At 34.9% G+C, this 16,135-nt stretch overlaps 1 protein-coding gene across 1 annotated transcript in view; it reads left to right on the forward strand.

Annotated features, from left to right (window-relative positions):
* Positions 1-2,064, forward strand: part of LOC150079306 (progranulin-like) — a 149,650-nt gene extending 147,586 nt beyond the window's left edge. Inside the window, exon 9 of the mRNA XM_090383027.1 lies at positions 564-2,064. Coding sequence (XP_090239153.1) covers positions 564-1,264 — 701 coding nt within the window. The 3' untranslated portion in view covers positions 1,265-2,064. The remainder of the gene's footprint in view (positions 1-563) is intronic.
* Positions 2,065-16,135: the final 14,071 nt, after the last annotated feature.

Genomic DNA, 16,135 nt, shown 5'->3' on the forward strand with positions numbered 1-16,135 from the left:
GCCTCTACTAATGCTAACATGTAATGGGAATGGTTCGTACAGTGGGGTATTTGGTCAGGTGTGGTTTCAGCAAAACAATGTCCCAGCTCATTTTAGCATTAGTCTATGGGAATTTCTTAATGGGTTGTTTGTTGTTGTTTGTTTATTTAGTTTTTAGGAGCATTAGCAACTAAGGCCATATTGCTCCGGGATATGCGGTGGTCATTCCCTGACCTTTCCGCATCCTCCGTATTTGGTGGTGATGGGCTCGAACCCCGGTCTAATCAAGAAGCATATGCTACGCACCGCTGCTCCTTCCCACCTGGCTACGGAGGTGCCTCTTAATGGGTTGTTCTGAGACAAAGGGATGGATTTGCCTATCCTTTGGTCTTGACAGTTGATTCTGAAACTGCAAGTTGAGGTATATAATTTTATTTACAGAATTGGGGGGGGGGATTTTTCAAACATTATACTTGAACAACATTTGTGTAACAGTTCCATTATAATGCTCTGTAAAGTTTTTTTTTCGTTGTTTTTACCTGTTGACCACTAAAGTACCTAATGAAAATTAACATTTTCTGTAGGGTTCACTTGTTGTTCACTAGAAAATGGTAGTTATGGGTGCTGCCCTCTTCCTAATGCAGTGTGTTGTGCAGATGGCTTGCATTGCTGTCCAGGTGGATACATCTGTGATACTGCTTCAGGTACATGCTACCAAGGAATGGAGGATATAGATATGATTACAATTCAACATAAAGGGAATTTGACTTCAGTTATCTGTCCTGGAGGTCAATATCAATGTCCTAATTATAATACATGTTGTTATCAAGGCTCAGGCAGATATGGATGTTGTCCTATTCCAAATGCAGTCTGCTGTTCAGGAGGACAGCATTGCTGTCCTCCTCATACATATTGTGATAGTGTATATTATCGCTGTATATCATTAGATTTTGCATTTAATTCACACGTATTGTCTGTTGAAACAAGAACTGAAAAAAATACATTTTCGGAGATAGATAACCGCCTTGACACTGAATCCTTGTATTCAGAAGATGTCCCTTGTCCTGAAAGTGAGGAGAAGTGTCCATCAGGTAATACTTGCTGTAAGTTGCCTAATGGTGAATGGGGCTGTTGTCCAACACCCAATGCTAAATGCTGTGAGGATCATATACACTGCTGTCCAGAAGATACAGTTTGTGATACAGAAGGTCAGAAATGTAGCAAAGGTGGCCTGTCTGTTCCCTGGGTTTTGAAGAAACCAGCACTTTCTGTGGTAAATAATTAATTTTTTCTCTTTGCCTTTATAATTAGCATTCAAGCTGAAATGCATTTGAAATATGCTGTATTAATTTGATTTATTGTGAGATTCACATGTAAAAAGGCTTTGAAAATTGGAAGATATATTGATATAAACTTCTTTATAAAATGACACCAATATAAAACAAATGGTTGAGGCCTTGCAAAAGCATAGCATTGCTTAATCATATTTCCAAAATATTGCCTAAATTCGATGGAATGTGTACATACTAAATATAATAAAATCAGTTAAAACATACAAATAAAAACCTAAAAATATACAAAGTCAAACAAGTCAAGAAATAAAACATTACTTGATTAGTATAATTTCTATGGAAAGTGAAGTCATATCAAGATGTATGCAAAACACCTTTCTATAGGCTTCATCCATTTGTTTTATATTGGCATTATTTCTAGATGTTTTATGGATATTAATCATGTTTCAACAAATTGACAATATCATATATTCAATTTTATGGATCTTTTTATAGTGAAACAGGGGTCAGCAAATGGTCATCACTGAGGAACTATTAAATTATTCATTCATAAACTAAATTCCCACAAAGATTGCATTATTTCTATCTCTTGTTTTAACTTTATTGATTCCCCTCCCCCACCTCCCATTTAATTCCTAGTCAGAACCTGGTCTTCTAGTATGAACTAAGGAAAAAAATTATGGACAAGTAAGTTGATTCTTAAAACAAATGTCATTTTAAACACAGTTAGACTCCATATATTCAAAAGGATAAATAAAAGTGTACAGAATTGTCAACCAGAATTTTTTTTTTTTTTTTTTTTTTTGCATATGAGACATTCGAAAAGTTGCATTTTTAACACTATTATAGATATATGGTCCCTTACACTTACTAATTTGGTCTTGATCATTTCAAAAATGACTAGAACCAAATTAGCGAGATATCTGACATTGCTTTTGTTTTACTAGTTTACTATGTATAACAGACAGTCATAAGCAATGTTTCAAGTTCTAAGCTGTAATTCTGGTTGGTACATCGTGGCCTAAGTTCCCAATACACCATGAAAAATCAAAGTCATTCAGGTTGCATACTGCTCTTTGAGAATTTTATACTTGAAAATGTCAACTGATATAAACATATTGAACTAAACAGAACTTTCACTGTCACTCCAAATATCACACACAAGAGTTCAGAATTTCTCATCCTACTAATGGCATTTTAGCTGAATATCTAAGAAATATTATCTCTTCCTGTTATTGGGAGAAAACCCACCCCAATGCTCATCCTGTAACAGTCAGCTTACAGTCTGCCATTTTTTTCTTGATTATTCCTTATATTCAACCATCTGGTCAAACACTTTTTTCAATCAGTTTCCAGGCTTAACGTATCCATAATTTATCTCATATCCTAGGAAACAATGAAAATATTTGAAGAACTTTTAATATTGGCCTATACAAGAGTATATAATTTAATAACTATATACAATGCAATTAAACTACGAATAGACACAATTTTGCCTCCGTAGCCCTTGTGTCATTAAACACAATAACAACAAGAAATATTATGACTAGTTCAAGTGAGAACTTAAGTTTATAAAAATAATTTTTAAAAAAATATATTTTTATTATTTTTAAAGAATTGTTTTTTATTTTTCTGTGATTAATTGTTTGCTGGCTCTTGCACTAATTGATTATGGGATGTAGGCTTGGTGATCTTGGCTGTTCAATATTTTTGTAATTGAAAACCTCATCTCAAATCTCGAGTGCATAAAAATCAAAAAAGACCTTTGTTTTTACTTCTGTATTTAGCCTTTAAATGGAAATCATTTGAATGTACTGATCTAATTTTTTATCATATTGCAAGAAGTTTTCAATAATATGTATTCCAATAATGTATGTTTTAAATGTACAGTTTTTGTACTAAAATATTGCACAATGTAGAAAGTTGTATCGTACAATTAGGTGTGTCATTTGTATCTGCTGTGGCTATTTTTATAATCAAAGAAAGCCTCATCTTAGAAACAGAACAAAAGTTAGTTAACATGATTTACCTTGCTAGTCCACTTACACTAAGATTATCTTAGTGAGATATTTCTTTCTTTTGTTTTAATACCAGATATGTTCTCATTTGGTTTGATTTCTTAATATTTTAATATCACAATCAGAGAAATTTGCTATCAAGTGATTTAACACTCTCCCACTGAACTTTAGAAATATGTTTAGAAGAAAATATAAATAAAACAGTTCATAAGAACATGGTTCTGAAAATATTCCATCTTGCTAAATTAAAACAGTGAAATTTTGCTAGCTGAAAAAAAGCACTCCTGCTTTATTTATTCATTACATTTATTTATTAATTTATTTTTTTTGCATAAAAAAAATTTACGTGTGCTTAAAATGTCTCACTAATGAAGTTGCCTATCTCATGTGAACAAAGTGATTCGTGCAGATAATTCTATTGCCTTTAGGACACAGCATACTGCTTAAGCAATGCAGTGTGACTATTTTGAAGTAATGCATCCTCAGTTGTGTATAGCAGTTGTTTTAAAATCTATTTAGATCAAAAAGCAAGTTATATAAAGGCTACTGAAATTGTACACTGTGTTCCACAGACAGTCCAATTGCTGTGGGATTCACACGTTCAGTGGTGTAATGCAGACACCTAGGCTGAAGATGTCCAATTCAGGTACCAGTTGTAACTTTTTAATGTAAAAATAATTAATGGAGAAATATAATAAATATTGTAAATGAAGGATTAAGTGCTGCTTATGACTGTCAAAATAAAATTTCTAAATGTTTGAACTTTGCAAGAGGATGTTAATGGACCCTTCTTTATAAGAATATTTTCCTTATATTTATCATGGTCACAAAGTTTGTTAAGAAAATCTAAATTAAAATATTAACTCAGTTTTCATCTGTATTTATTGAGGTCACAATTTAAATATTTCAAGTATAAAACATATTGGTTGCTTTATTTTATGAACCTGAAATCAGATACTCACTAGCAAAGCAAATGTGTAAAAAAAAAATAAATAAATAAAATCAACTATTTTAAATCTCTGAAATTTTGACTGATGTAATTATTCAAATAATTATCTCACATTGTTATTGTTAGTTCTTGTGCGGATGAACTTTGAACTTTGTTGCCTATTTTTGAAGAAATGTGCCTCATTCATTGTATGATGTTATAAATTGTATCTGTAATGCTAAAAAAGAAGTCTCCATTCTCCACCACTTGAATGTGGTACTACCCAATTGGTATGCTGTTTTAAGATTACTGGTGCCTATATCAGTACCCTGCATTTATCAATGTTAAATGCCAATTGCCACTTCTCAGCTCATCTGCCTAATCTTTATAGGTATTGCTGCACTAGTATGTCTTTATTCCTGTCGTTAACCAACTTGACAACATTTGTATCATCTGCAAAATTAAGCGATAAGCTTGATATACTTCCATCAATATCGTTAATAAATATTGTAAAATAGTAAGGGATCTAACATTGAACTCTGTGGGACTCCAGTAATAACATTAGTTGAAGTAGTGCCCATTAATAACTATCCTCTGTTTTCTGCCACTCAGCCATCCCTTTATCCATAGAAGTAACTTATCCCTAATGCTGCACTGCTCCAGTTTGTACAGTAATCTTTCTTTTAGAATAGTAGCAAAAACTTTGCTCTAATCTAAATATATTAAGTCAAAGTTATTGTTTGCATCCAGTCCGTTACTGTGTCATAGTCGCCAATCAGTTTGGCCAAGTGAGCTCTTCCCCTGTAAAAAATCCATGCTATGATGTCCATATACAGTAGACTGTCGAAATAACGGCACATTGAGATCAGATGTTTACGTACAGTGCAGATGTCTTCTAGTGCTGAAAAAAGAAAACGGCAAGTCATGTGATTACTTTCTGTTTAAATTCACCATTTTTAAAATGAATTCTTTACTGATATCATGGATTATACCGCTGTTTTACATTTATTTTAAATTAAAACCCCTCACTATGGCTCCTAAAATTAGTAAACCTCATACAGAGAAGAAAAGAAGAATAACATTAAAGCTTATTGACAAACTTGATATAATAATAGAAAATAGAATGGGCATAAGTAGGAGTGTATTAGTGGCAGAATATAACATTGGATCATCAACATGTTTGTTTTTTACATGCAGTTCATAAAATTGCATTCTTAATCTCTCTATTTCTTATTTAGCATCATTATTTCTGCATTAAATATATTAAAAATAAAACTTTCTAGATAACGGAAAAATCAAAATAATCCCCAAAGGTGTCATTATTCTGAAAGTCTACTGAATTCCATTCCTGTTAAAATGATCTCTAAACACTAACTCCATTATTTCCTCTAGAATAGAAGTCAATCTTATAGATCAGTAATTGTTTGTGCCATCCTTTTATTGTCCTCTATGAATAGGAGAGAGAGAGATATATGCACCCGTCCAATCTGTAGGAACTTCCCCAAAATCCAGAGATGTTCTCAAAATTTTGGCTGAAGGTTTCTTACTTTTTTCACAGCTTCTTTTAGTATAACTGGATAGATCCTATCAGCCCCAAAGTGGTTTTTTTCTTTTAGATTTGTTTTCATTTCTCTTACACTTTCTTCTCAGTTATAACAGAATCATTTAGTCCTTGGTTATAACTTAGTGTACTTGTGTTTCCACCCAATAATAACATTGTCATGCATGAATGTACACTGCTTGACAAAATTAACAGAACACTTAGTCATAGTGTTACCCTTCCCCTGTAATAGTGTAAAACATGGTATAACTCATGCAGCTTGCAATAAAGCAGGACAAAATTTGGGTGTGTATCATAGTGAAACAGTGAAATGAGGAGACAGCAACAAGCTTTGGACAGGTATAAAAGACATTTATAGCAGTTGTATAAGAATTGCCAAAAAGTTCACATTACAGAAGTTGATACAAGATGCTCAAAAATATGGTCACATGATATCAGTATGGTGTATGATCCCTTTCGTCGGCTAAAAAAGCCTGACAGCAGTGTCACAGAATTGTTATGCTAGATATAATGATTCTGTGACAAATCCCATTTTTTCCACCAGTGCAGACCTCAGCTCACTGAGGAGTTGACTGTTGGTGGGAAATGCGATGCTTAGGGGCGTCCCACACGTTTCATAGGATTTAAGTCTGGTGATTGTGTTGGCCACAACAATTGTTGATATCTTCACTTTCAAGATATTCCTCCACCACTTGAGCTCTATGTACAGTGGTGTTTTCATGCATGAAAAAATTGTTTGTAGGCTAAAACAGGACTCATCAGTGAACAGAACTATACCCCCATTTTTCAGGGTTCTAAGTCACGTGTTCATGACACTAGTTTCGATGAGCTCTGTAGTGGTTTTGGGTTAATGGGATACAACTCACTAGCTTCCATGAGTAGAGTCCACTTGAATTGAGCCTTCCTAACACAGTCCTGTTGGAAAAGTTTTCACCTTTGGCCTCAGCAGAATCAAGAGACACTTGATGACAGGACATTGTAGGGTTCCATCTTGCTGTTAGAGCCATATAGCAGTCTGTTCTGGTTGATGTAGCCCTTGGACAACCTTGGCCAGCTCTTCTTGTAATGGCTCTTGAAACTGTTTCCATATTGCTGAGATGAAACTGCATGACACATTAAGCCATGTCACCCTTTCCTGTGAGCATCTGGCTTCAAGTCATCCATCAGTCTGCCATCTCAAAGAATCATCTAAAAACAACAATGACTTGCCATCCTGAGCACTGGAGATGTGGATATCTCACTGAGTAAGCCAAAAAATGGGAATGGAATGATGTGGCATGAATAATTTGCATAATGTGCAGTGGTAGGCATGAATAATTTGCATGATGTGCGGCTCTGTATGGTGGTAGATCAATTTCTATTGAATACTCGGAATTTGAATGACAACGCCTATTATATCAAATATTTGCTTTCGGCGACACTGTTCACAGTAAAATATTAATGAAAAACATTTTGTTCTCTTAATTTTGTCAAACAGTATAGTTGCAAAATATTTGTTTAGATTCACTGCAACCTGAACAGAATCATCAATATTTATTCCATTCATATCTAGTGGGCCAATGTTTATCTCATTCCTTCTAGGGTTAACATAAGCAAAGAATTCTTTGCTACTTTTCTTTGCATTTTTAGTCAAGGACTTCTCATTATCTGTCTTAACTTGCCTAATCCCATTAGTAGTAGTACTAGTAATAATGGCAAACGATGCAAGAAAGCAAGCTTATATAGCATCAGCCAAAAAAAAACTGCACAGTTCATCCATCCACTTCCACAACAACAGATGGAATCCTGTTCCAACAATCAACCAACCACTGGCTGAAGGCAAACTTCTGCACATCTGTACTGCAACCATCCTTCCTCAACTTGAATTTATGCCTCATGTGTAGTCTCAGAAAGTAGATGAATGCCATTAACATTCAGTTTGCTCGATCCATTCATAGCTCTAAACATATCAATCAGATCTCTCTGCAGGTGCCTAGTCTCGAGACATTACAATTTGCATAACTGAAGCCTTTCTAGGTAAGAGCACCCTTTTGTTCCCTTCACCATTCTGTTACCCTTCTCTGCACCCATTTCAGCAGATCTATATCCTTCCTAAAATGGGGCCTCCAGACCTGTATATTATACAAAGGGATAATCACCTCCTTATACCTGTTAGCAAAGTTTCTGTATATCATTGACAAAACCCCATGAGCTGTCCTGGCAGCATATCTGCACTTCTCAGAAAATGTCGTGTCTGAGTGCACAATTATCCCCAGGTCTTTTTCATTCTACACTACCCTGAGTAACTGAACTGTGTAGTACTGCACAGATAAGTTACTCTGGGGGTTATTGCTACATATATCCAATACAGTACTTTGCATTTGTCAATGTTAAACTCCAACTGACATTTCTCAGCCCATCGACCCAATTTTCCTAGATGTAGTAGCTCACCCTGATTACTGTTGTTAACCACCCTGCCAACCTTTGTATCATCTGCAAACTTAAACATTAGGCTTGATATAACTTCATCAGTATCATTGATATAAATTGAAAATAACAATGGGCCCAGTATAGAACCCTGGGAACTCCTAATAACATTAGTCCACAAAGAGCAATGCCCATTGATAACTACTCTGTCTTCTTCCATTAGTGACCTGATTACAGATTAATTTGTATTACTGTACGTTTTTGTGTTGCCAGCTAATGTATAATCATCCTGTGTGTATTTCTTTTCTGCTTGTAGTTTCATCACTTTGTCTAACATCTATTTAGGTTTAAAATGTGGATAGTACCTCTTTATTGATATACAAATCTTAGTAACATCATCAGTTGGTCCCATTGAATAGAATTTAAAAATTGAGTGTGATCATTGTAGTTATCTTTATTATTATTACTTATTATTAGCTATATGGTGCAAGGAAGCCTGACGCTTATGCTGTACCAGCCAAAAAAAAAAAATTTCCCGAATTACCCTGAGAGAGAGAGAGAGAGAGAGAGAGAGAGAGAGAGAGAGAGAGAGAGATGAAAGCAAAAGCCTTTACCCTTGACAGTAGGTTATAGCTTGAAGTAGATCCTCAATATATTATGATCACTGCCACCTAGTGGTTCCTTTATCTAACTATTTATAATGCTTGAAGGGTCACTTCTGATATTCAGATTAAGAGTATTGCTTGCTTTCTCTTGTTGCCTATCTAATGTGCTGCTGTAGAAAAACAGTCATCCAATAAATTGAAGTTTGCAGATGATACAAAGGTTGGCAGGGTTATTAATGACAGTAATGGCAGTGTTTGTTACGTTGTTTGTTATTTGGTTTTTAGGAGTATTAGCAACTAAGGCCATATTGCTCTGGGGATATGCGGTGGTCATTCCCTGACCTTTCCGCATCCTCCGTATTTGGTGGTGACGGGCTCGAACCCCGGTCTAATCAAGACGCATGTGCTAGAATGGCAGTGTGCTACTGCAACAGGATCTAGATAATTTGGGCAGATGGGGCTAAGAAGTGGCAACTGAAGTTTAACTTTGACAAATGCAAAGTACTGCATATAGGTAGAAGTAATCCCAGAGAAACGTACCAACTGTGTTGGTACTACACTTAAGGTGGTAGAAAATGAAAAAGACCTGGGAGTAATTGTACAGGTAGATATGAAGTTTTCTGAGCAATGCAGACAGAGGTCATGGGGTTTTGTCAATGATATATAGGAATTTTGCTAGCAGGGAAAAGGAGGTGATTGTCCCTCTGTATAATGCAACGGTCAGGTCATGCCTTGAGTACTGCGTACAGGTCTGGAGGCCTCATTTTAGGAAGGATGTAGATTTACTTGAGCGTGTACAGAGAAGGGCAACAAGACTGGTGAGGGGAATGAAAGGATCCTCTTACCAAGAGAGGCTTAAGTTCTGTAAATTGCAGTGGCTGGAGTCTAGGCACCTGCGTGGCAATCTGATTGAGGTGTATAAGGCCTTGAATGGGTTGAGCACGCTGAATTCTGATGGGATCCTTCCACTTGTTCAGATTATGAACCTAAGGGGGCATAAATTCAAATTAAGAAAAGACAGATGTAGAATAGATGTGCAGAAATTTGCCCTTTAGCCAGTGGGTGGTTAATTACTGGAACAAACTTCCATCTGTTGTTGTGGAAGTTGATAGGTTGAATAATATTTTTAAGGAGGAACTGCACAGGCATTTGGAGGGAATGGTGTGATTTTTTTTTTTTTTTTTTTTGGCTGATGCTGCATAAGCTCATACACATGCTTTCTTGCATCACATGCCACTACTACTACTATCTAGAAAATTTCTGCTACCATGTGAGTGACCAACCCACAAGTTCCAATCAATATCTGGAAAGCTAAAATTCCCCCATTATAAGATATTCTGATTTACTGTCCCACTCTATTTTTGTACATAGGTATTCATTATACTCATCACAGTCATTAGACCTACAGCAGACTCCTCTCATTTTAGCTTTTATGTTGCATATATCACACCAAACTAACTCAACATTGCACTGCCCAATCATATTATCCTGGTGCACTGTATTAGATTCTGTGTGCTTCTTAATGAAGTGCATTACTCATCTTTCCCTTCTGTCCTGCCTGCCTATCCTGTAAATACACGTAACTTACCATATTCAAATTCTCATCCATTGTGTGAGTGCCACCATGTTTCAGATATCCCTACTGTGTCCAAATTTAATGAATTAACCAGTACTTTAAATCCTTCAAATGAGTTTACTATGCTTGCAGCATTAGTGTACAAGGCTAAGGGGTAAGAGTAGAATAACACTGCACTATACCCAGATTATTTGGCAGCAATACTTACTACACTATTTTATGTTATATGCTGTGTGATGCAGTATGTTATGAGATCACATTTGTATTGCTATAAATTTATAGTTTATAGACGTAATTAAAAACACTTCTGATATTAACTACACTCCTATGGAATTGCGTAGACTAAATTGTATTTATATCATTCATATATCAGTACACTAACAATGGCAGCTACAACTTTTTTTTTTTTTTTTCTGAAAATAGTAGCAAGCGCACTACAAATTTTAAATATAACAAAAATCAATTAAGTATTAAAAAAAATTCAACTTAGCCTCTTCCAAAAAGTGATCTGTTCACTGTAATCTCAATGACAGGAAAATGAGATTCATAATAACGATGAACATTACACAACTCAGCTTAAACTAACGTGATTAGTGGCATAGTCATTTCTTATTGTAAATTCATATTGATTTGTATACACACTGGTAAATCAAAATCCAGAATTTGCCTAGATTTTTTTCATTTTTCAAATGTTTTCAGTTTTTTATATCAGGAAAAACTGAAAACATTTTTTTCTGAGAAGTAAAAATCAAATTGTGCAAGTGACTTGAATTTCAGAAAATATTTAATTTCATGTGCTTATTGGTATTTTTAATACAAATCAGTGACATTACAATATCACTATATATATATATATATACCAAAATAAGTATTGCTAACTCTATTGTCATAAAACTAAATAGTCCTAGATCATAAATTTGATTGAAGATAGTAGCAGTGTGATCACTAGAAATCAAATTAATGTTTCTTATTAGGTCTGTATCAGTATGTGTCCAGATACAAACAGTAAAATTCTGTCTGTTCCTTCTAAACAAAAAGGTTCCACTAATTCATTCATTTAGCTGCCCCTTAGAGCTAGCACCTGGATGCAATCACCTCCCAGCTTCTACCTTAACATGGCCCCTGGCCCTGCTTCATATGTGCTATTCTAATAACTGGTAATGATCTTTAGCAATTTCCTTAACTAAAAGTAGCCACTTAACATTTCTCAGAAGCTTGTAATGTGGACTGCTTTATTTACCATAGTTATCTTGCATTGGAAGTGTATTGGTAAAAGCCTTAAAGATTGAAAGATTTGGATCATGTGCTCCAATCTATAGAAATTTATACAAATTTCTTGGACAAATAACCACTTATCGCATTTGACTATGGTATTGTAAATTGCAATAAGTTGAACTCTGTCAGAAAGTTAAAGTTCATTTGACACTCATCACAAACTACGTTCTTTGGCAATTCAGTTTCTATTGACAGTAAAAAATCCAATTTTGAAGTGCTTTTCAATGTCTTAATAAGAACAGAAAGTTTGTGGGGCAGTTTTCAGAAATTTCACATTGAGAATAACTTTCCCTTTAAATTTAATTTCCATTTACAATTATATCGTAAATATCTGGCTTGCTCTTCTTTGCACACTTTACAACAGATCTTCAGTGAAGCTACATAAATAGCATCACCCTCTTGAAGTTTAATATGTCCTTAACTCTATAGGTAAATTGGTGTAATCTCAAGACTATTACATAATCCTATAAAACCAGTGTTATGTGATCATCATTCTGTAATATTGCATCATCTTATTTATAAAATCATATGTCTCCTGCTATATTTCTTCACTGCCTCTTCAGCAGTGATATGGCATACCCTCAGTTAACTCCAAGGAAGAAAAGTGCAATTAAACCTTTTCATAGGTAAGGCTTTTCTAGTCTACATATAGGTGCAAAAGGTGGCTGTAACCAGTGTACTGTGTCAAGGTGACTTAAAAAGAAACATGAAACTGAAGATTTCAAAAAATCTGGAACTGGACTGAAACAGAAAACTGCAGCATAGGACATGATTTTGAGGTGTCTGTGCCTCTGTAATTGTAAAGTTTCACAGACCTAAAGTCATTGTTTGGAACATACTGTGGTCAAAAATTACTAACCTGGGCTAAAGAACATGCTAATTGTACATTTCAGCAGTGGTAATTTTAATATTCCTGATGAATCCAAATTTAGCTTCCAGGAATTGTTAATGGTAACTACTACACAAATTTAAATAATTTCAAACAGGCACAATGAAAGGCATTCATATGGTTTACAGTGTATTTTTGTGATTAATTTTTCTTTATAAATATGCTTGAATAGTTTTCATATCAATAAAAATACATCATAGGAAATTTGAGGCTATTAGGAGATTTCTAAATTTCACATTTAGAAATCTGAGGAAACCTCATTTTATATTCCTAAAATTAGGTTTCCAAACCTTTATGCGGCATTCCAGATGTGTGGCCTTGTCATTTTGTTATAGAATGGGATAATTACCTTTGTCCCTGCATATTATTGACAGAATTCAGTGTTTTGTTCTAGTAGCCTGTTTGATTTCACCAAATATACCAGTACAACAGTTAACAAATGACCATGAATTTTTTTGTGGTAGCCTCCATTTCAAACTTTCTATAGAAATACCTGCACCCACTCGTATTACCCCAAAACCAGCCAACCTTTTATTCAACATTTTACTTTAAAATATTTTACAGTACTGACTATTACATAAAAATAAATAATTTCATCTGAATTAATTCTGTTAAATGCTCTACTAGTAGGAAACTATATAACAAACTCATTAAAAATGCTGCATGAATGGTTGATCATTTAAAAGAAATGTTTAGTTTTTGGATTTATTTCTGTGGGGTTTCATATTTTATCTCAGATACTGTTTTAATAGTATTAGTAACATGATGCAAGGAAAGAAAGCTTATACAGCACCAGCCAAAATAATAAAAAGGAATAAATTTACACATTTCATTTCTCCATTTCTGCTAATATTTGTCTAGACCTTTAAATTTATTCAAACTACCCAGTTCCAGAAAACTATATGCAAGTTTATTCCAACAATCAATGACTCTTTAGCCAAGTGTAAATTTTCATACATCTGTTTTGTACCATCCTTTTTCAATTTAAATTTGTTTCCTTGTGAAAGAGAAAAAAATGCTCTCATCATTTAGTTTACTTAAATCTTAGAATCTTATACACTTGAATTCCTGTAGTCCACATTTTTCTTAAAATCTTGTTAAAATAAATTTAAGGAAACAAGGAGCTTCAACGAAATGTCTGGATGAAAGCAGAAAGCTATTAAAGAAGCACGTGTGGAGGAAATTACAAATGCTGAGGATGAAGACTTATTGCATCAACAGCCTTGGGGCAGCATTGCTGCTAGTTCTGTTGCATGGCTATTGATATGCCTATTTCCACAGTATGGAAATTGTTACTCAGAAGCACTTCATTATGATCTGTACAAAATTCACATATCCCAAGAGCTTAAATCACCCTTGCATTCTTGGCATGCATTCATAGCAAGAACTGTGAGAACTCCATGTTTGGGCATCAGGAAATCCCATGTGGAACACGCAGTGCAGTTCTGCTACACAGTAATTCATATTACTTCAGTAGTTTGTATTTACAAGTACCACAATCAGAAGTGTGGTTTATATATTGTAAAGTTCAATTTGTTATTGTGTTCATATAATTTCTTACTATTATGTCCACTGTTATTATTGACGTATGAGGTTAGTTACACTAAGTGGCCATTTATTAAGGACACCTGTTCATTTTATCAAACAGAGCACCCCTGTAGTAAGAACATTACCTGTTTATACCTTGCAGTAGGGAAGCATGTGAGCAAATATGTAGGATTCTGTATGTGTGAAATTCATTGTGAGAATGACAATATGAAAAATTCAACTGAATGTGGCATGATCATCGGCACTGGTATAAATTTCACGAAAACTGCAACCCATCTGGGGTTTTCATGTAGCACTGTTTCTTGTATGTATTGAGATTTGTCCAATCACCAAATGAAATTCAGCGAAGAGTTTGAATTTGGAACATTTGAACATTTTGTGTTTTGAAGTGCATCATTCATCTGAGTGTCCAATGGAGGCTGACAAAAATTGTGCATGGTAAAAAAAAAGACTGTCAGTCATACAAGAGTAGTAACCAAAGAGACATTTCAGAATGTACAACTCATCCCACCTTGTCACAAATTTACCCCAGGGGGCTCACATCTGGTGAGTATGGGCTTGGCACACCCAGGGTCCTAAGCTAGATATCATCATTCTTCTCTTTCTTGGTGATTCCTTTCTACTTCTCTCTCTCTCTCAGGGTAATGCAGGAATTTTTTTGGCCTGGTGCAGCATAAGCTTCAGGCTTCCTTGCACCATATGTATGGCTAATAATAATAATAACTAGGGGGCTTCACCCCTGCTTGCCAACCCCACGGACACTTTTCTATGTAATGTAGGACGGAGTAAGTCATCTTTTCTACATAAAAGACACCTGTTGAAACGCACTGATCTAATATATAAATGAAATATATAATAAATAAATGAAAATTGAAAGAAAGAAAAAACTATAAATAAAATTTTGAATGTTGAGTGAGTGAATGAAAGTTATTATTAATTGCATGTTCTATCTTAGCCTCTTCACTGGACAGACAGATGGCTATGCAGGCCCTCAGAGGCCTCGTGGTTATCCAATCTAAGACCATTCTGTAGCTTTTCCTAGCTGGCTTGGTGTGGGACAGCTGCAAAAAGCACACTCCCCTGTAAGAATCTCCATATGTTCTTTTATTCCTACTGCCTGGGGTGGTTGTCTCCTTCCCCCACCCTGGGTGGCCCACAATGTCTCCTGGCTGTCAACACAACCCACACTAATACTTCACAAAATACACACCCTGGCCTTATGCAGAATATTGTATTCTACACAGAGTAAAAACATGGAGTTAGGGGAGACCCTGGTGCTGCCAGACAAAAAATGCTATGTCACTATGATTGATATCTAATCAGGAAATTATCAATGTAATTATTTACCTGTGTTTACATAAGTACTTAGGAAAAGGCCTTTTGCTTTGGTTTTATGTTTCGGTATTTTGCTTCAGTCTTTTGCTTCGGCACTTATGTTTCATAATACGAGGAATATTGTAGCATCCCAAAGAGCAGAACTGAAATAGTTCACCGAAACATTTACAAATTATACAAATATTTACAAAATACTACATTATTTTATTTACAAATATACAATATTCATTAATATACAAAAAATGTTACAATGGAGCATCAAATGTTAGACAGAGAAGCACATGCATGAGGTTGAACATTATGGAGGCAGTTGTAAATAATTAATTGCGTTTGTAGTGATGTAATTGCCTTGTCCTCTTCTTCCATTGACTCAAATATCATTAGGAGGAAAACTTTTTTAAATGTATAGAGAGAGAATAATATATTCAGCACTACACCTGATAACCAAACTAGGTTCCACTCCTGTCAACGAAACAAAAAAGTAGGCTATATTTGGCTCAGGAATTGAAACACCAGACATTGGAGGGTTGGATAAATGTTTCCTATCGTGAGGATTATTGGGTTCTGCTGATTCACACTGATGGAAAGAAAAGATTATGGCAAAAGCACTAGATGTTCTTCTGTCCTAGGTTGCCATATGTCAGGATTGCAAACTGGTTGTGCTGGTAAAATGGTGTTACTGGTATTTTTTTGGCTCTCCCTTGATACCAGTGGAGCAACATT

This window comes from Mastigoproctus giganteus, chromosome 10 (assembly GCF_048544385.1).
Source record: "Mastigoproctus giganteus isolate SK-2022 chromosome 10, ASM4854438v1, whole genome shotgun sequence".
Taxonomy (NCBI): Eukaryota; Metazoa; Arthropoda; class Arachnida; order Uropygi; family Thelyphonidae; genus Mastigoproctus; species Mastigoproctus giganteus.